This window comes from Cyphomyrmex costatus, unplaced genomic scaffold (assembly GCF_001594065.2).
Source record: "Cyphomyrmex costatus isolate MS0001 unplaced genomic scaffold, Ccosl1.0 scaffold14, whole genome shotgun sequence".
Classification (NCBI taxonomy): domain Eukaryota; kingdom Metazoa; phylum Arthropoda; class Insecta; order Hymenoptera; family Formicidae; genus Cyphomyrmex; species Cyphomyrmex costatus.
In genome coordinates, this window is record NW_017275390.1 from 328816 (window position 1) to 351827 (window position 23012).

Consider the following 23012-nt stretch of genomic DNA (forward strand, 5'->3'; position numbering starts at 1 on the left):
TTTTGAAAATTTCATTCAAAAATTTTTAAAAGAAATTTATAAATCGTACGATTTTGTATATATATATATATATATATCCGTCCTTTAGATTTATATAGACCTCAAATTAAAATTAAAATATATTTTTTTTTCTTCAATGGATTGTAATATACTCTTAAAAAAAGAAAGAAACATTTTTATAGTGGTGGCAATTATACATATATATAGATAACGTATGTAGAATTAATTTATTCAACTATTAATTCTATATCTAAAACCTGTATAGTTCCTATCACTATAAAATCGCACTATTTTTTCTTCTTTTTAAATTTTTTTCTCTAAATGTATAAATTTATTGAACTGTGTGTGTGTCTTTCAATTTAATTATAAAGAAAAAATTCTATAGTTATTTGATAAATGATCCATGGCGTTTGCCTCGGTCGAAGAAGTGATGGGAGTCGGTGTTTCAATCCCCAAGTGATAACCCATCCGATCGTGCCGCCATCCTTTCGTCGATGCATTTTCTTCGTTTCCTCACTTTCTCTCTTCACATTCTCTGTATCACAAGATAAAGGAGATAGTGTAAGCGAGAGACTTATTCTGTGTATAAGCGAGTTCTTGCCACGGATCAAAGTAATTTCTTCAAAGCCGCGTATTCTCCCGCAGGAATCGGCGGAAGTGGCCTCGAGAAGGCAGAGTTCAGTAGTGGAATATATTTTTGTCTTCCTCAAAATTTCTTCAGTGGCAACGACGATGGGATGAGGGAATAAATAAAAGGTTTGGCAGAAGTACAAGTGTTTTTTTCAAGTTCTTTGTGTATGTAGAAAAATTCTCAAAAGTGACTCTAAAGAGATATTATGGCCCGCATAAAGTATACATATATTATATAGTTACAGCTGATACGTGTACAAGTATGTGTAATATTTTAAATAAATTTACACTCAGTCTTTTGGCCAAAAGTACGAAGCACCCCCACAAATTTATGTAAACGTTCTGTGGATTTAAAAATAAATAAATAAACAAAAAACATTTTTATGGAAAAATAACACTAGTATACATAAATCAGAATTTAATGTATGAATTTGATTAGATCTTGATATTCTCATACATTTTGACATGTTAAAACCGAATCCACGATGTTCGAATTGCTCCATCATGTTACAATTTTTTTATCGACGGAAATAGCTCGATTTTTCATTATTTTTTAGCGTTACTTATGGCCTGATTTTTAACTAGGTTGGTAAAATGGAGGAAGTAAGTTCAATGATAATATGTAAGCTTTAAAGTTAATACGCAAACTAATTACAAGTTTTGAAAAATCTTTTTTTTCCATCGATAAAAAAATTGTTATGTGATAGAATAATTTTTTATCGATATCGCGCGCGCGCGGATTCGATTTTAGAACAGTTTAATTCAAAATATTAGTTAAGTCATAACTAATTTCCGTTTTATTATATGGAATTTATTTTTCTCAATAAAAAATAACATTTATATTTTAATTAATTATATTATATAATTGTCATTATTCGCAATGATTGCCATTTATTATTATAGATAGCTCTTCTATGATTTTTATATAAAAATTCATTAGTTTTAATGCGAAGAAATTTTCGACAAATCTTGAATGTTTTCATTAGAGAATTGTTTTCCCATCAAAACATTTTACAGTGAGCGAAAAAGATAATTAGATGATGCACATCTTTGATCGTAAATACTGCAAATTTTTTTACATTTTATTATTATACGTTTCGTTTCCTTCATTTCAAAACAGAGAAATTCATTATTTTATATCAATGTGTGTACGTTATCATTGTCATTGTAAGACGCGAAGCATTTATTTGCTTCAAACATCATGTTCAGATCTGTCAAGCATGATGAGTCATTATACAGGATGATAAATATGTCATAACAATTTATTCCCTGAGATAGAAATTATTTATGACTCCATCTAATATGTATAAGAATACTATAATCTGTAATTTTCAGACAAAAAAAATGTTTATTGTTTATATGTAATTAATATTATTTTCTATAACAGTTTTAATATATTTTAAATCTTTCTCTTGGATTTTATTATCCCCTTTTTCCTAAGAAAATATAATAACTAAGAGTGCTTTATACTTATGGCCAAAGATGTATTATAAAATAAATCTATACACCTTTTACTTTTATCATGAGAATCTTATTCTCTCTGGCGGTACTAAAAAATTTACGAAGAATTCGCGAGAAACTAAAAATACGAGAAATCGTCGCTTCTTTCATCGACGTCACCATTGCGCAAGGAGAAGAGACGGGGAAATTTTTAATTAACGGACAGGGAAGAGAATGAGTTCTCGCGCGCGTAGTCGAGATCGACCAAGTTGTGCTCGTTCTCGACGAAGAACAAACGCACGCGACGACTTGCCGATCGAACAAAGTTGGAAATCGGCAAGAGCTGTTGACATTTAATTTAAATCGAGCGAGACGGGCTTCTTCGTTATTGATCGCGACTAGTTACGACGAAGATGACAGAAATGCTCGTTACATTTATCTCACTCTCGTTTTACAACCAAATTTCGTTCTAATTGTAAGAATTATTTAGCATCATAACCACGCTACTGTGGTTTTTGTCCAGGCAAAGGTGCCAGAGAAATTAATAATATGCGGCGCTTGGAAGAACACGCGCATATATTTAACATGATTTTCCAGTGACCACGAATACTAGATGAAAGATCTAAAAGAGGTTGCTTTATTTTAAAGAGTACGGTATTATTATTCATTCCAATTCATTTTATGTGGGACACTTTTTGATACGACGCAAACTCGAAATATGTTTAATAGAACATAAAATTTTGTGATGTAGCGGAAACTAGAGATTTTAGATGGAGTACTGTCCTATTTAGAGGATAACGTTTTAAAACTTTATTCAAAATTTTTCGTTGAAATAATTCACCTCATTTGCTGCTGCTTAATTTTCTCACTAATTTTCGCGGATAATTCGTCACCGAATGCAGCCTCGCGTTTTTGAGAGAGACGACGCCGTCGTGACGTGCCGGTCGATGCAATCCATTCGTTTCGAACGTCAGTTCCTTCGTCAGGGACCGACAGTCTCGCCGACACGTCCGTAATTATCTTCGCTTTCCGATCCCTTGGGAACTCCGTGGCAGCCCTAATTAACGCGCTACACAGCTCGGCCATTTCGCGTCGTAAATATTTTCGACGAGAGATGCGTTCCGTCACGCTCACGTCCGCTTCACCGCGCCTAACGGAGTCACGTGACGAAATTCACCGATCTAATTTATAACATTGACAACACATCGCGAAATTGTTATAATTTTAATATTAGCTAGACAATAAAATTAGAAAATATGAAAAAGTAAAAATGTGAAATCTGTTAAAGAATAATTAATTGGTCAGAAATTAGTCAGGTTAACAACTTATGACAAATATTAAACTATAACTTTTCAGATCATTTTTGTATAAACGTTTTTTTTTTTAATTTTTACTTGTTTTTAATTCTTTACGCAAGTTACTCGCAACTTGTAGTAGGTGCATTGATATTTTATTTCAACTGTATAATGTATCGGCTTTGGTGTATTTCACGCGATGGGAAAGAATGTACTTTGTAATTTATACAGCATGCTGCTAAAATATATATCTGTATATGTAATAGGATACTTAAACTTTCAGTTATTTAATTCGATATATTATTTATGTTCTGTAGCAGTTATTTATTAGTTCATTATTGTGAATGGATATAAATTCAGACAAGTATTTTTAAACTATACTTACATAAATAATTGTATAATTGCTGAAACGTGTTCAAGATATTTGAATTATTAATTGCAATATAAATCTAACAATTCATTTCGTACTCTCACTTTTTGAAAATCATTTCGAGCTTGGATTTCTTAGCTCAAGTTACAATACGAAGGCTCTTGGCCCTTATTATTTCTATGCTGTTTCATACTTACAAAGCCTTACAATTATATTATTTTTACAATACGAAGGTTGATTATTGAGTAAAGGAAACGTTAAGCTTTCTTCCTCACAATAAGAGAGCCGTATTGCTTTACCGAAATAAGTGTGCTGTATTCTCTTCTTGTCTTCTACGTGAGTGGATATTCGTAGGCGGCCGAAACGCGCCGTTGAGAAAGGTTTGTCTTCGTCAAGCGGCCGAAAGGAGCGGAAAAGCGAGCGCTTTTTAGAAAGCGCACTCTTCCCGCTTGCAGCGCTTTCGTCTTCAAGACGATTCACTCGTCAGGGAGAAAGATGGTGTATTGCCGCTTGAAAAATGAATAACTCGCTAAGGCGAAAGAAGATACTGCACTGTCGGAACAATCGGCCCTCGAATGACACAACACTTTGTAACAATCTTGTAAGAGGCTCTTTCGGAGTTTCAATAAGAAAATCAGTAATCTCCTCTCTTTTTATTTTTATTTACGGAATAAAATTAAACAATATATACGCGCACACAAAGTATTTTAAGAAATTGATTATATCTTGACAAACAGCATTTTTGGAAAATATGCGTTAAACACAGAAATTGTATAGTTAAAAGAGGAATAATGATAAAATAATTAATCAAAAATTTATTTTACCCCATTATTTATCCTTCTTCAAATCATACAATTTTGTATCTAAAACGTTTTTGTCAAAAAATGTTTTTTTTTTCAAGATATAATCAATTGCATTAAAATTAAAATAAAACACTCTATACCTAATTTAATTTTATTCCGTGAATAAAAATGAGAGGAAAGAGAATTCACTAATTTTCTTGATGTTATTTCGAAGCTTTTTCCAAGATAGTATTACTTATCGAGAGTATTAGTAAAACATTCTGTACGTGTCATACATATAAATATACCTAATATATTCATATGCAAAAGTGAAAGCAATTTATTTTTAGAAATGTACACAGAATAATACTATATAATAATAAATAACGTACGGCACAAGGAAGAACTAGTACTGGAGATGAAAAATATTACTTTTCCTGCCAGCCCTGCCACCATTCCTTGCAAACTCTGTCGTTTTAATTATTAACCTGAGATTAATCCACGACGCAAACCCCAACGCATCCGGCAATGCATCCGACGATGCAGCATCCCCGTTCCCTCGCTACGTCTCGTTCACGCAAGAAACTCGACGCGCGCGGCAAGAAAATTTCCGCCTCGAGGAGGAAAGACAATTTCCTCTCTGCTTAAAGATCCTCTTTCTTCCGGCCCTCGACACACCAGGCTGCACCCTTTAACGATACTTGTGCTAGATGTGGTGGAAGGGAGCTAAGGAGATGGCAGTGGAAAATCCGCACAGTACGCGCCCGCGGGATCCAAAGTTTCCAGCAACACGTAAGTGGGTAGTTAAACCACGATAGTGCCTTCGACTACCCTCTCCCTTTCCTGTAACGTAAGGCACACTTCACCTTCTACGCAAGTCATCGTCCTAATTAATATCAATTTCGCTAATATGTAATGCGCACGCCATTTCGCTTAGTTCACGAGGATACTCTTCGTCGATTATGAGATAATTCGAATTTACAGTGACGCTGTAGTTTTTGTATTTAACGTTCATCGTGTTATACTCAAACTAAACCAAATTAGTATATAATAATGAAATATGGTATGTAGAGAACAAAACTTTGTGAAATGAAATTATGTATATCAAAGAAATGGTTGAAAAAATAATTTTGCAAATTAAATCGACTTATTAAGAAACATTATTTTATTACAGCTGACTTAGGAAAAATTATGAATAATATTGATAATCACAAAATAAGGAAATAACATAATTTTGATGTAATAAATAGACTTTCAAGTGATATAGTATGAAATTTTATTGTTTAGGTATTGATGCGATTCTTTCATAATAATAATTTTATTTGTACAAACTTGTACACATCAAATATGATATATTATTTCAATTTTAAATAGCAATATAAATACCTATCGATAGTATGCTAATATCAAGTTTAATACACGGCTCACGTTTTCGTATGAAGTGCCGACTGCAACGTATGGATAGCATACATATAGCTTGATATTTTAAATGCTAATGTGAGCAATGGGATATCGATACAGAATCTCTATAATCCAACATTTGTAATTTCAGATTTAGATTTCAAACTCAATTTAAACTACCAAATTATTATTGTCACAACACACAAGTATAATAACAAGAAGTTAAAATAGACAAATGAAATAAGATAGTTTTGTTGTAACAAAATCAATTTATATTAGAATAGCAAGATATATTTTAATGGAAAAAATTTTCACTGTTAAATTTATAATGTCAAATTTAACTTAAAGTGAGTCTCACTGTTTCTACAAAATATATAGTTATTTTATACTAAGACGATAATTAAATTTAACACTAGATGTGTTTATTTGACACTATATAATGTCAAATATAACTATAATTTTAATATAAAATAATGATATAATTTAGTAACAGTAGTGGCAACTCACGTTAGATTAAATTTGACACTATAGATTTAATAGTGTTGGTTTTTTATTTCTGTTTTTGAGAGTTGAGAATTATTTTGTTTCTTATATATATATACATATATATATATATGTATATAAATATATTAATTTTGATATAATCTTAAATTAAAGATCACAATAAATGTCCCAATGATAAGATACCAATTTTTGTAAATTAACGTAATTTAATACATTAAAAGGTTAAATTTGTAATTTATCGTTGCTAGGCGAATCGTATCAATATATAAATTTTGAGATAGTCGATATTTGTTATTAATTTTATTATTCTCTTATTTCAAGAACAGAGCTCGTTTGAAATAAATAATAAAACTAATATTGATTATAACTGTCTCAAAATATACATTGATCCAATTCGTCCTACAATCGATTCGCCTCGGTCCATCCTAGTATTTCATTTAGTGTAGTATTTAACTTTCCTCTCCATAATTATATAAATATGAAAACTCCTTTGTGAAGGAATAACTAAAAAGTAGTGTAATATTTTCAAAATAACTTGCTAAGTATTTCTTTGATGTTAATACAATAATAATAATTAATCACTTCATAATTCATAGATGTTAAATAAATGAGTAGCAATTCTTGCCTTTCTTTAGACATCGACAATGAACTTGTGACGTTTTGTCGGGAACAACTCGTGCGACAGAAGTGGCATAGAAGCTTATTGACATGTCAGAGAAAGAGACACAGGAAGAAGGATTTTCTACGTCTGCAGGAGTTGGCGCTTCAATATTGGACTCGTTACATTCTTCGCCAATCGACAAGTTCTCAATTCTGCTAATTGAGCCACCGAATGCAATAAAAGAAAGAGGGTAGTCTTCTTCTCCATTTTTTTCTTTTAACTCCCTTCTACAATCGCGAAGAGGTGTTATGTCACTGGCAATGACAAGAACGTCGTGGAAAGAGATGAAAAAAAATTGATGAGAAAAGAAGTACGAACTTATCGATGGATTAATTTGATTTATGAAAGAGCGAGAGTGAGAGAGATAAAAGGGAAAGAAATATATTTTCTTGTACTCCAAAAACGAAAGAAACATACGATAAACCGACTTTTATGAGAAACTTATCTGCTGCATGAATCACAATAATACTTATATTAAATATAGAAGACACAATGAATAATATCTATTTAATTAGTAATTAATTTGACTTAATGGTTACATTATAAAACAAAATTTGATCTGTTTTTCTGCAAAGTATAAATAGTTATAATTTCTGATGCATTATACTTTGCGTGCTAATCCGTTGTATCACAAATCCGTTGTACCATACGGAATAAAAAATATGACTTTATTTGACATTATTTTTCTCAAATTTCTGAAATGATATTATCTGCTAAGATATTATTTCCAGTGATATTAAAATTATAGATACTTCATCTTATTAAAAAATAATATCTTTTTTTCCTTTCTCTGAGTATTGCTAGAATTTATGCTTGACGCGGATTATTAAATATCTGTCTCTTACGTGAAGGAAGCTAATAATGTTTGATCTCGCCAGTTTAATTATCAATGTCCTCTTAGTTAGGGTTGAATAACCGGCGATCCCTTGAAAAATAAAGGAAAACGATAACGAACGATCGACGAATCCACCATCTTGCTCGATCTCAGTATAGCAGATTAAAGGAAAATGGGAACAGGGATAAAGACCGATGATCGGGGGAACTTCATCGGCAAAGTTTACTTTTATCGGGAGCAACGTGGGATTGAATTTCAATGTTATTACGGATAAAGAGAACACTATCGCAGCGGAGAGAGGTAAGAGGACGAGATCTTAGGAACTTTACGGATTTCTTCGGAATTTGCAGAACCATGTCCGTGACGCGAATTACAAAAGTGCGATATTATTTTGTAGCGTCGTCAGTTAAACTATCGTCTCAATATTTATTGAATATTAGTCCCATGTTTCTAATTTTTTCCTGTAAAATTATCTTTAACTCTCTAAATATCTATATATCTTTATGTCTCTATATAATCTATATATCACCAAAATATACTTTAGTATATTATAATATAATATATGCATGTGGTGCATTATATGCATTTGTTGCATTAAATTAAAAATATAAGGGTATACTTTGAAAAATTACTTTTAATATTATAATTTAACATACCATATATAAAGACATAGCTGTATTTTTCGAGAACACAACTGTGAAAGATGTATGTACATTTCTTGCATCTAGTTATTTCATAAAGACGCAAAGTTCGCCGCAAAGTCGTCCTTTGGGCAGGTCGCAGATTTACGGAGATACAAGATCTTGGAGCAACCTGAGAAGCCACAATTAATGATACCGTTAATTTAATTAATGTTCCCCGTAAAAACCGCGGCCAGTTCCGCTTGCTCAACTTTATCTCATAACAAGAAAAAAACAAATATTGCTTAAGGCAAGAAATATGAATGAAATAGTGCAGTCTCTCTCTCTCTCTCTCTCTCTCTTGTCTAATTCTTCTTGATTTTAATTATATAATGATATATAATTTTAATATTGGTTGCAAATATATGTGTATAATATTACATACATTATACATATATTTATCGTATAAAGGAAAATTTATTTCGATTTATGTAATTTAAAAACTTTTGTCAGCATTAATAAATTTAAATTAAATTTTTTCAATGTACAATTACTTAGAAAAAATAATTTTCTTCTCGTTAAACTTTCATTATTTATATGTATAATATACACATAGATACATATACCTGCGATGAAGAATGTATGTATGTTACTGTAATTATAAATAATGAGAACCTAATTACAAGAAGATGATTTTTTAAGTAATTTATGTTGAAAAATTTAAATTTAAATTTTTAAATGCTGACAAAAATTTATTTTTAAATTATATAAATTTAAATAAATATTATTTTACAATTTTTTTATATAGTATTTAATTCCATTAATAAGAAATTAAATATTAAAATATTATAAAAGAAAATATCAGACGAATGAATTCTTGAAAGAACCATTTTTTAGCAATGCAATTATTATGAAACGTTGGTTACGTCTCTGACTAATCATAATTAGTATAGGATTATTATTTCTACCAAGTAATTTATGTTCTTCATACATTCTATACTAAATTGTATAACTGTAAACACTTGTCAAAAATCCATCGTTAATATCTTTCTAAAATTCTATCCGCTCCGTTGATTTATCGTTTTACATTAAAATTACTTTTACGCATTTTATGAAACAAAATTGATTGAGCTAACCTATATGTATACGTCTTCTCTTCGTTCTCTTCAAGGATTACGAGGGGAACAAGATGGCAAAGCAGCAAGCTAATTCGTTTCCACGAAGGAAATTATGTGGCTTTGCATGCAGGTGCAGCACGCCCGCCGATTACTTCCGACCAATATAATAGTTCAACGTTTTTTCACGATACTTTCGATCCAGTAATTTTAACGTTTGCGACATCCGTGTTGCTTAGTTACATGATTAATGGACTAATTTTCACACGTTATTTTAATGTTAGTTAGTATATTGACGCTTCATCAAGAAGAGTAGCATGAAGAACAAACACTATCTAGCGGGAATTGAAGAATGATATGGATTTTAATTTGTTTATCAATCAGCTGTGTGTGAAGTGCACAAAAAAACTCAACAAATCTGAACTTCCTATACATATACTTTATTTTATTAACTTCATTGATCTTTATATCATACATATATTGCTACTATATTGAAAATCAATATAATAAAATAAAATTATTAATATTGTTGATCTGTGTAAAATTTGTCGAATTAAGAGATACGATAAAAATAACAATGATTTCACACATGAGAATTAAATATAAAGATAAAACAAAGAACTGAAAAATATTCTTTATGTTTGAATTATAAATCTCCATGAAATGTGGTGCAATATCGGCAACTTTATCTTAATATTTATAAGGCTGAAAATCATAGCAAAAGTATGAACTCATTAAGCATTGCAAAAAATCACTCGTAAACTTCTAGTCATCCAAAAACCTACATAATTAAAAGATGCATACGTGCATTCCCGTTAATGACTTTACGACGGAAACGGAGAGTTGACGACGAGTTGTTCGACGAAAACCGAGTGATATATTGCTCGGGCATCCTTCGTACTCTTCACAATACTCGCTGCAAGTTTTAAAGCAGCACATCTAAATCTATCTACTATTCTAAATTTTAATTTTAATTTAATAAAATAAAATTTTAAATAGGAATTAAAAATAAGATTTTTAATCTGCACACACATACACACACACACACACACACACACACACACACATATATATATACTCTATACATATAAATCTAATTTATTGTATAAAATATTTTTACTTTTAATATTAAATATATTCTAAATTAATCTTATTACATATATATATGTGTGTATATATTTTAAAATTAAAACTTTTTTAAATAAAAAATATTAATTTTTACATTAATTTCAGATTAGAAAAAATTATCAAATTTTTAAAAAATAAGTATCGAAAGTATTCTACGTGTTTCCTTGATTTCTTCATTAAAGGAAACATTAAAAAAATATTTCATACGCAGAAAAATAACCCGATAAACTGTCGTCTATGCTGGAGTAGATCGCAACTTCAGGTACGCTCTTGGATACACTGCGACCGATCTCGAAAGTTTAGCAGACTCCGGCCTCGGTGTTAACTCGACGGAGTTACGATACTAGACTAGAGAGGCTCGTATTTAGAGGTTTAATGGGATCGGGACAAAGTGGCCGCGGGAATTCCGCGGGAAAATAAAACGAGAGAGCGCGCGGCGCGAGGCGTGCAACTTTTAAAACTACGGTGGGAAATGTAATTTACCGTCGATGCGCGCAGCCCGCGCGACAATTCCCCTGCTTTGTTCCTACGAGTTAATTACATGCAAACAATTAATTAACCACGCGCCCATCGGCGTACCGTTTGTCTTCGCGAATGCTCTACCGAACTGCCCTTCGCTACTTTGGATTATTTATCGCTGGTGATGCAACTAATTTTCGCGACGAGTTACTTCAACTAACTCGAGTGTAACTAATTTTCTCTCTCTCTTGCGCAGGCTTTAAAACAAAAATCTACAGGAGAACGCGGGAGTAAAATATACTAGTAGAGATAGCTTTGCAGTCATTTGAAATAATCAAAGTGAAAATTTTGCGTAGACTACCAAATTAGTTGTACAACACAATCAGCAAAAATTTCCTGCATGTTGAAACATACTAAAGAATACCGTTTTAAATTCTAAATAATACAATTATACATTATTTATTCACTATAACGGTGACTTTCAGTGCCGCATGTGGTACTGTCATAGATTATGTTCATAATTAAATAAATTTGTTCTATTATATAACCACAACATTCCATTTTTTTAAATTTTTTCCCGTGAAATAACGACTTTTTAATACAATTTTGCTCCAACAGCATAAAATAAGATATTCTATTTATATTTATTTAAAACTGTGTAAACTTTTATATTAAATAAATACGTAATACTCTACAAAGTAATATTATTATTATATTATGGTTTAATACACGGAAGATAAATAAAAAAAGAAATAAATATATATTTCTATAGCTTTTGTGTTTATCGAGTCTTTCAATTAAATCTTCCATCATACATCTCTCTATTTCAAAGTAAACGTTTATTGTGTCATTTTATTACAGCAAATTTAGTTTTTCGATTTAAATGGATCTGGTTTTGCTTATCCCTATACAATATTATACGGTTTAACGAGGATATAGAACTGCGAGAAAGATTAATAAGTAAAAAGCAAATAAATACAAAACTGTTAGTTCACTTACCGATTCTCCATTTTGCACTGGCCTTCTTGAATCTTGCAGTTGGTTTTAAAATCCTTAAAGATCTGATTGCAAGGTTTCCCACGTAGACAAGTATTAAGCGCATGATTGCATGTCGGCAATGCGTCTATTGGATATGGGTCTTTGTCTGCAAAGATAGTCATCGGAGAAAGTAAGTGAATGTTTTTCTTCAAAGAGTTTGTTAACATTAATAAGACAAATGGAACTAAATTATTGATGGTTATTTTATCCTTGTTGTTTACCAAACGTTAAACAAGGATGAAATAATACGTCACGCGCAACATATACGCTTTACGTAACAAGAGCGTTATTTTTAACAAGGAAATTATTTATGGCAAAACGAACCCACACAACTTTCTGTATATATAAAATATATAAGTTTAATAAGAATATAAACTGATAAATAAAAGGCACAGGCGCGTACATAAAGTTCTTTATATAATTCGTAAACAATTATGCTTTTCTAAAGAGTACAGCACTCAAGGTTTCCGGTTTCCGCTCTCTTTAGCCCGAGTATTATTAGTATAGTCATTTTTTTAAGTAAAGACGTAAGCAATCACTCGGCGCGTTTTAATTCTCTAAGTAAAATCATTATTGTTAACAACATTTGTACGTTTATCAATTATTTTCGTATTCATTAGTTTTTAAGAAAATTATAAATATGGATTTAATCACAATTTTTTAAGAAGAAGTAAGTAGAAGATAAAGAAATGGTAAACGGAATAAGCAGTAACTATGACAGTATTTCTGAAAAATAGAGATTTTAATTAATGTTACGTATTTTTTATACGGGTTTTTATCGAATTATATATATTAAAAGGCTTATATATTTAAGAAATATTTATTAAAAAAGAAAAATTGTATGTCAAACAATATCCGTATAAAACGATACCTACAATATTTTATAACCAATTCACTCTTTCGCGCCAATAGAGTGTAAAAATACTCCAGGTGATCCGGGTTAAATTCCTTTCGCAACTTTCTGTTTAAGGAGATTCTAAAGTCGTTTTACCGATTCAATAGAATTTACACACATACGATTTACGTGCCATTGATACATTACTCCGCACTACTATATCAACACTTATCACAAAATCTTTAACTTTACATAAAGAAATACGTCGGCTAACAAAACTAGAAGAAATCGAGAAAACTCTGGCTTCTCCGAGAACGTGTTATACGTATATCTTGAAAATTATCACAAACGTTTATAATTATGCGTATTACGCGAGATCTCTACTAATCTTTCTAAAATTTTCATAATGGCGTGTCTTAAAGCTTTTGAAATTTTAAAAACCTATCACTTCACTTCTATTTTACTTTATACACAGCATACAATTTAGCCCGCGGTACGCGAGCTGATTTTTTGCGGCCTCGCTTCCTACTTCCGCTTCTCTTTTTGAGGCACGAGAGCGAATTTAATCTCATTAAGTGCCGAAGCTTCCTGGTTTGGTAGCTGGCACCGGCTGCTCCGCGGGGTTTCCATTATCCGCCGCGCTTTCGTATGACCGGCTTTCGGCAAGATAAATGTAATTAAGCCACGATCTGGAGTGGCTTAATTGCACAACTTATTAGTTGGTCGAATTACATTTATGCGTGTTCACGATTTATCCTGATCTATGTAACTTGATGATCAATAAAAGTCTATTTTTTATTGTATGTAATTGATTTAATTGTTAGTATATAATTAATAAGGACATTGGAGAAACACAAAACATCAATTGCTTTATTATATTATTGTAAATATCAACATTTCTTTGTTCAATTTTAAAATGTTATATTAATATTCTAAGAATTACAAAAATTACATATAAATATTACTGAGATAATACTAAACGACGCTCTGGAGATAAAATAAGATATGAGTTCTATCTGATTCCGTTCTACTATCTAAACGTGTTTATACGCGTCCGAACTGTCAATTATTTATAAGGGATGAGATGGATAGGTATACGTGGGTATAAGAAACGAGTATAAGGGAGATATCCTCGTTTCGCGTAGACAGTCGTGCGCCTCTAAGCAGGAGGGAAGATGGGTAGACCTCGTTTTGCATGAAAAGTCGTACTTCTCTAGGCTGCGTTCGGAAACGCTACCCTGAGGATAGTGCCGGGTAAATGGTGGTGGAAGCAAAGTGCACCTCGGGTACGAATAGTTTTCGAACGGCAAATAAACAAAAAATGACGCAAACGTGCGTTTAGGTTAAAAGATACAAGTAAACCATAAATTTATGGCTTACCTATCATATCATAACTAGGAAATTTCTTTGGGGATCATATTCAGATAGATATTCAGGCGTTGAAAGGAGAGAAAGTTTAGATATTGACAATAAGTGTAAAAAGTACAATCTCACTGTAAGTTTTAAAAGTGTACATTAATTCAACCATAAAAAATATCGCCACAGTTCGAAAAATTCCGCCATATACAAATCTACTCGTATTCACCCTGAGGTGGAAAATTTTCTTCCTGAGGTGCCACCCAATAGAGTTTGCGAACAGTTTCACCGCTATCACTCTGGTATAACCCGAATGTTGCCGAACGGCCGTGAGCTCACCCGAGTGCACCCGGGTGAAGTTTTCGAACGCAGCCGTACTCGGTTCGCTCCATACCTTCACTTCTGTCTAAAGTCATTTCCACTCAAAGTAGAGACATAATTTTCAAGTTTGTGACTGTTAATAACTTTTTATCGAATAATGAGCGATAACTAGAATTTGTTGGATATGTTAAGATCGAGATCGTTGGAGTTTGTCTCTTAAGATCAGAATTTTTTACTGGCAATATATACTTTAACTCTAAATATCTCAGAAACTATAAGAGAGTACCTAGACCATCTAGTTGTTAACGCAAAGTTATTCAGGATCATAACCTTAATAACATTTATCAAGGTCAAAGTCATTGTCCTAGCTGTGTAAGTTTTTGTAAAGAATTCCCACACACAATATTAAATTAAAAAATACAAAAAACCTATTTTTTTTAACAATGGTACACGGAATTTTGTTAATTTTCATTTGTTTCTTTTATTCTAATTCAGTTTTAATTAATAACTGCAAATATCTTTCACATTTTGTGTACATACAATTTGCATTGATTGAACAAACGAGAATCTAATTATCACTGCAAAACAACAATATATTTAAGAAGCGGACTGTACTTTCACTATATACGTTTTATAAATAAAACATTTTCTTCTATTCTTTACACATTATACACAAACATTATTTAAATTTTACTTTAGTACATTCATTCGGATTATTAAAATATATGACGGATATATACATAAGATTTAATTTTACGTTATTGTCTCCTTCAGGTGATGCCGGACACGCTTGTTTTATCGATAATACAGGCGGGTCCAGCATCACTTTAAACGCAATTAACATTTAATAAGATCAATTATGAAATTAAACAACCTCCATTTCAATTTTAATTTTCGAAAAGGTTTACATTTATATAAATATATACAATATTAAGTTAAATTAGAAAACAGATTGATATATTATATTTTTATTCCAAAAGTACTATATTAGCTAAATCAAAAAACCGATAACGAGACAAATATAAAGTGTAGTAGACTATCGATTCACTCCAGTGAACTCAAAAGTAACCCAACCATCGGTATTAGAACTGCAAAGTGCTTTCCCGAAGACAACGATTCTCTCCGGGACGAGAAGTGGGTTGAAGATGCAAAAAAGTAATGGATAGCAAATGAAGCGAATGAAAAGAAGCGCATCGGGAATTATCCATGAATCATTTGGAAAAGCTCAAAAGACTCGGTGGCGCGCATGAGTGAGCCCTTGGGAATATCAACAATGAAGCCAGTAGGAGCAAAGTTACATAGAAAGGTGGGGGCGAAAATATCGTTCCGGGCTTTTGTTTCGCTGGTTCGCTCTTAAGAAAAACGTTCGAATCGCACCTACAATCGATTTGTCCTGAGTATTACTCAGAATTTTGACAATAATGCAAGTTTTACAATGTTGACTATAAGCAATTTTATTTATATATTTGTAACTGTTAAATTTATATAGTGTCAAATTACATAAATTGAGTCAGTTTTATCATACCTATGTAAGTCACCACTACTCATAATTCAAATAATCCTATCTTTGTGATATTCGTCAATTTTATTAAAATTCAGTACATTTGTAGGACAGTCAAAAATAATAGGCACGTATTTTTTTATGTGCAATTTTAAAAGTAAAAATTACCCTATATTTATATAAATAAGTGATTAACTCATTCATTTAAGGTCAATTATTAGAATTATTTTTGAATTTCAGAATTATGACCAAATGTATTCATACTGAAAATTCAATATCGAAATTATATAATTTGAAATGGCAGATCCAATATGACGACCTAATTTTAAATCTTATTTTAATCTTTGGGTGGTTAATTTTAAGTCTTATCTTGCACTTTGCCGAAAGCAACTATGAAATAGTAAGCATCTTTCCTTGGTTTTTGTCTTTTATTTAAAAAATAACGTTTTATTAAAAAATTTTTTGTTATCAAATTTTTTTCTTTTTCAACTATATATAATACTTCTCACGTCTCGTTTATGACTATTCTTTTTTTACTTTTTATATTCTTTATAGAAATAATGTGCAAAAAAAATTTCTTTTATACAAAGAATTTATACACCAAGCACATGTTAAGACTACTACATTATTACATAGTATAATACATACACTGCGTCACAATTTTAAAAATAATAATCTACGGGATTATTAAACTTAAGTAGTTTCTCTTTAAAATATCCACTTTTGTGTACCACAAATATTTAAATAAATTTATAAACCAAGAAACTGTCTGTACAATAATATAGTAATATCATTTTTGTAAACAGTATAAAAAATAATTGAAAAAACATAAGCAAGGCGCAAGAAATATAATAAAAAAACAGATAGATATATAAATTAATTATTTAAAAAAAAACATAAAAGTATGAATCTTGAATGATGAATCTTTTAAATAATAAAACAAAAAATATAAGAAATAAAAAATAAGGATATTGACTCTCAAATCCACGTTAGTTATTCCTGAATTTGATAAAAAAACAAAATAAAATTATTTATATCAAATCATGATATTGGAACTGCCAAATTTTGAATTGTATAATTTCTGTATTAAATTTATTTTCAGTAACATAAAAACTACTTATTATATCTCAAAAATTCAAAATTAACCTTAATACCTGAGATGAAATGGAACGTATTAATTACTCATTTATTGTAATCTAATAACCTAGGTAAACTAAGACATTTGTGATTAAAAAGTAATACAAAAATAAAACATCAATATTCAAAAGTAGGACAAAAAGGAGGACATTTTAAGTTAAATTGTAGTACAAAATAAATAGTATATATTTAAATTCAAAGATAGAAGAAAAAAAGTATTACATATTTAAAGATGCTAAAAACGATAAAAGTATGTATTTAATACCCTGATAGCAAAATGTAGTCAATTTGCGCACAAATTGGCAGCAAACTCGATCAGATCAAAAACAATATCTGGTAATACAGACTCTGTCTACAATTTGTTGCCAATCTGTAATCAAAAATTGTCAGCAGGCTCTGCTTCAAATCTGCTTTCGCAGGCTTTGCTATCAGGAACAAGTATTAAGTATTAAATATGCTATTAGCAAGAAAACAACTTTATATAATAATACTTAATAATTCTCAAGTATTCTATCAAAGGAACATAATAATCATCTAATGATTAGCTTATTATAAATTTCATATGTGATGAGCTTAATAAAACTTTCAGCTTTCTCTCTCTTTCTTTTAAAATGAATATTAAAAAGAGTACAGCATGGACATACTAAGAACTCGATCGGACGTCCTCGGACGTTTAAAAAAATGCATTTCTATGAATATCTGGTCACCTCATCACTTATAAGTAAAAAGGGTAATTTTTACCCTTAAAATTGATAAATATTAAATGTAAGATTATTTGTAAGATAATAATGTTGGAAAATTTAATTTGAATAAGTGACGTGTATTGACTCAAATTTAGTTTATTAGTTACTGATTGTAAGTGCATATGTTAACATAAATACTGTTTACTTTGAAACACAGCAATTCGACTGGAATTAGATCAATTTGATGTGTTTTTTATTAATTAAATTTTGTATTGAAATAATACATTTTGTCACACTTGGTTAAAATTATAACAAAGAGTTATTTAACTTAAGGACTTGATTTGATCCTTTAATATTTAACAGTGCAAATTGGATATTCTGAATTCTTGTTACTACAAGCCCCGGTTAGAAAAGAATTAAAAATATATGTTGGAAATATATTGTATAATCAAACTGTCAAACTATTGCGGGTAACACACATCAAAAAATTGTACAAGCCATATATGCATGTAGATATGTAAAACTAATAAATAAATAAACGAAAGATCAACTTTATTTCATCGCAGATGTGGATTCTTACCTTTCCACTCCACGTAGTCGCATGGGTGGTCGAACAGGAAGTTCTGGAAGCTGTTGCAGTCCGGATCGACATGCGGCTCCCTGCAGAGGCACGTCGGTCGGAAGAAAGTGAAAGCCTGCAGGGTGCGCAGAGCCGCCTGACACTTTTTCACCGTCACCGTCGAGCATGCCACTGTAACCGCGAAATTATTATTAAAGCGATGCAACAATGTTTCGGCCGGCTGACAAATAGCACGCGTGTGTTTAGCACGCGATATCGCGCGCAAATTGACTTGACAGTATGACGTATAAGCCACGTGACTAATAGCGTACCAAATATAAGTTGTTCTATTATTTGATAGAACATGTAAAATACTCTAACCATTTGTCGTTGGGCTTATACGCTACACTTATGCTTCTAAATTAGTACATATATGTGATGAACCTTAAACCGCGAATGTGCGAGCGTGAAAAATCGACTATAGGATAACGTATTATCCTCGCGTAAATATTATTTTTTTTTTGTGAGAGCGAATCCATCCTGCAGATTGTTGTAAAACGTGATGACGTGAGATCTCCATGGAACGATTAATTTCTCCATCCGTACGCGTTCATTCCTATTTCGACATTGATCTGACCATTTTTATACCGATAACAATAAAAAATCATGGAACGCTCAAACAATTTGTTAAGCTGCTGACATTTTCGAAGGTTATATTGGAATAGAATTAACAAATAACACACACGCGCGCATGAAAACGAGTGAAACAGATTAAAACTTATGTGATATAATTAAATAAATGATTCGTTTAAAGATTTTTTGGAGAGAATAAAGATACTGCTTCTACATGTGATATAAACATAAAATATCATTTGTTATTAAGTCTAGACTAACAGTAGGTAAAACATGCATAATTAGAGAAAATTTAATAAGTATAAATGTAAAACGCAGACATAAAAAATTTATATTAACGATTTTATCAAATATATGTATATATGCTTACAATTCTAAATTATTACATAGATAAACGTAATATTTATATACCATCGTATGTGAAATGCATCAAACTAGGAAGATGTAAATGCTACATTAAAACTTAATTAGGATTATCAAATATTTTCCGCATAGGTGTTCAATGTTAGATTCAAAGTAATTGTGAAATTCGAATGAAAGTAGCTATGCGTCTTAATGCATCTCTAATGAATGAATTCATCAACATTATCGTACGGCGTGATGTAGCGGCAACAATTATTTGCCACAGTACACATTTGTACATTAATCGCGCTGCAACTAGACGGTGACATTAATGTATGCCATTATTACGCAGTGTTCGTGCACGATATGGTACACACTTAATATATTTATCATAGTCAGTCGACATTCTTAACTTCAAAAGGTATATTATATTTATCGTTAAAGATACAAAAAGTTTTATTTCCAGTTACAAAATTAAAATCGCTAAAATATTGCAACTAGACATGTACAAGACATTATAAAATTTGAATATTACAGAACTTACAAAGGTAAACGTTTGATCATATTATGGAGAGAGAAAAATTCTGTTGAAATAAAACCTTGACTTTACATATCTGCAATTACAATCTTTTCAGAAGAAGAGTTTACGAAAGAAAATTCATTATCTAATTGCAAAATCTCTTGTCATTTAATTTAACTTGAAAGTTAACATAACGCATTTAATTGAATTAAATGAGTGCTAATAATTCCTACATGTGTACTTTCTCCTAATTAATTCGCAACACTCGTTTATATACATATATAATTATTTATCCTTACATATTTATTATTTTTCCGTATAAGATTTCTTAATCTTCAGCTTTACGTTAATATAACGATAATGCGTTTCTCACATTTTACACATGTTAAATGATTTTTTTATAATGTGCACCATTTCTCTGAGTGCGATTGAAATAATTTCGATGTCCTAAATATTTTCTTTTAAAAGCCGTTTCTAGCTTCATTTAAAATTCCGGTACTCGCAGCTTAATTAGTACAATGTCGTTTGGAGAAAGAATGGAAGTGAGAGGAGCCTTAATTACTGTCCCGAGACATCGTAAGTTTCGTAATAACTGAGCCAGACTATAAGTAATGAATCCAGATGTCGGCGTTACCGTAGGTACCAACATCGTCGTCGTCGTCGCCAAATGTCAGACAGAAAAATGACGGAGCAGTAGCGCGAAAGTTTCAATTACATTCTGATACTATCATCTGTCGCTTCCCTCTTCAATTCATTCCGTCAGTTCCCCAATATTCAACTCCATCCCGATCCGTCCCGTGCACCTACGTCCCTTCATTAAACACGGAGCAAGGCACTTAAAAGAGAATATCTTTGGTAGTTTGGAACTTACAGACAAAAAAGTTTCTCCAAGGAGTTTCAGGGGCTAATATTGTGACAGGAGAATAATCTCTCTGGGTCAACTGTTTCGAATTTTCTTGAAAAGAATACTAATTTACATCGGTCTTCCTGCAAGATAGATTATGCGATTTCCAACACGGTGACTAAATTGGAAGATCAGAAACTGACAAATTTATTAATTAAGATTTTAATAAGGAAACAGTATCTTTTAGTAGATTTCCAATGTAGAAATCGAATTCGGAAAGTCAAAAATATCTGGATTCACGAGATTTACAAATAAACAATTAAATAAAATGTAATAGGAAACAGAATTAAAAAAAGTATTATATATATAAATATATTCTTATTAATAATAACATTAATAATATTCCATTTAAATGGCAATTCATGACAGAATTAAAAACATCTTTTAGGAAAGAAAAGTATTTACAACAATAATCTCTTATATTGCATAAGTAATAAAAGTTTTAAGTATTTTAGCATTTGTAACAAAAAATATATGAAGTCTCAAACTAATTTTCTGTCTCAAACTTTCTATCTTTTCATTAATTAGTAATCCATTAGCAGTTTCAAATAACTATTTTGATTTAAATTTAGATAACCTTGATAATTACTTTTCATAATATTATTCTCTTGATAGTTTCTTGAACAAGTCAATCTGTTATACATATATAATAATTATATTAAATCAAATATTGTATTATACAAACTTTCTGTGTTGAATAGCAAGTAATATAATTTTACGAAAATGCAAAGTTGCGTTATATTAACGGCAATAAGATTAGTAACACTGGAAAGATATGCCATTTCTGTATGCAGCTACAAATAGAAGTTATTTAGAATATTCTCTGTGATTTAGTGCATTTATTAGACTATTATATATGTAAATTTTCATTAAGTGTCTAACATAAATGTTCTAGAGATCGAACATTTAAGAATTAATCTTTATTAAAAATATTTTTTTTTTTATTGAAATAGTTTGTATTTGTTGTATGCATAAAAAATTATAATTTAAATAAAAGGAATAAAAAAATAACAATTCTAGATTTGTAATTAATGAAATATTTGCAGATATCTTCATACATGTGTATCTATATATCAATTTCTGAACAGCTTAAAGTGTCTATATCTCAAAATTCGGACATGACTTATCCCAATATTTGATACCTCGCGGCGGCGCGGCGGTGTGATAATCAATTTGTTTATACAGGTTGCGTCACCAAAATTCGAAAATTGAACAATATCTTTAAACAAAATGTTTTAATGAAAAATTAAGTATTACAAAAAATTCTTTTACGTGGCACTTGGGGGATCCCTATAGAGCATAATTATTCGATATATCTCCCATTAGCTTGAATAACGGCCTTTATTCTCGATCTGAAGCGTTCCCGCGCACGCTGTAATGACGCGCTGTCCATGACAACGAATGCTGCCTCAGTAGCGGTTCTTAATGACGTCACATTAGAATGCCGAGACTTGTTAGTGACCCTTTCGATTGACGCTCCATACGTAATAATCCAAAGGATTTAAATCTGGGCTATTGAAAGGCCAGAATTCCTTGGACCAAAGTATATCGACATTGTTTGAGAGCCAATTTTGAATCAAATGACTCGTATAAGCCATGGACGGTGCATCGTCCTATTGAAAAACATATGGTCTTCCGGATGTATAATCGAAAATTTGTCGAAATAAAAACTAATACGATTGTAAATAATATTAAAAAATAGCTGCAACGCAAATAGTAACAAGCAGAATAAAATGAAACAGACGAGAGAACGTTTCCAACGAACAATACCAATCCATTATGTCGTTAGAAAAACTTCAAATATAAACTGCGGTATATATTTAAAGAAATTAATAACAAAAAAGTATCAAGAAAATGATTTTAAATTGCAGAGAAATATACATTTTGTTTTCATTGTCAAATTATAGAAAATGAAATAATTAATAATTAAATTGTTGTAGTAA

At 30.8% G+C, this 23012-nt stretch overlaps 1 protein-coding gene across 1 annotated transcript in view; it reads right to left on the bottom strand.

Annotated features, from left to right (window-relative positions):
- Gfrl (Glial cell line-derived neurotrophic family receptor-like) overlaps positions 1-23012 on the bottom strand; it is a 188210-nt gene that overhangs the window by 145509 nt on the left and 19689 nt on the right. The window contains exons 2-3 of the mRNA XM_018551329.1: positions 18692-18862; positions 12240-12384 (exon numbers count right to left, since the gene is read on the bottom strand). Coding sequence (XP_018406831.1) covers positions 12240-12384; positions 18692-18862 — 316 coding nt within the window. The remainder of the gene's footprint in view (positions 1-12239; positions 12385-18691; positions 18863-23012) is intronic.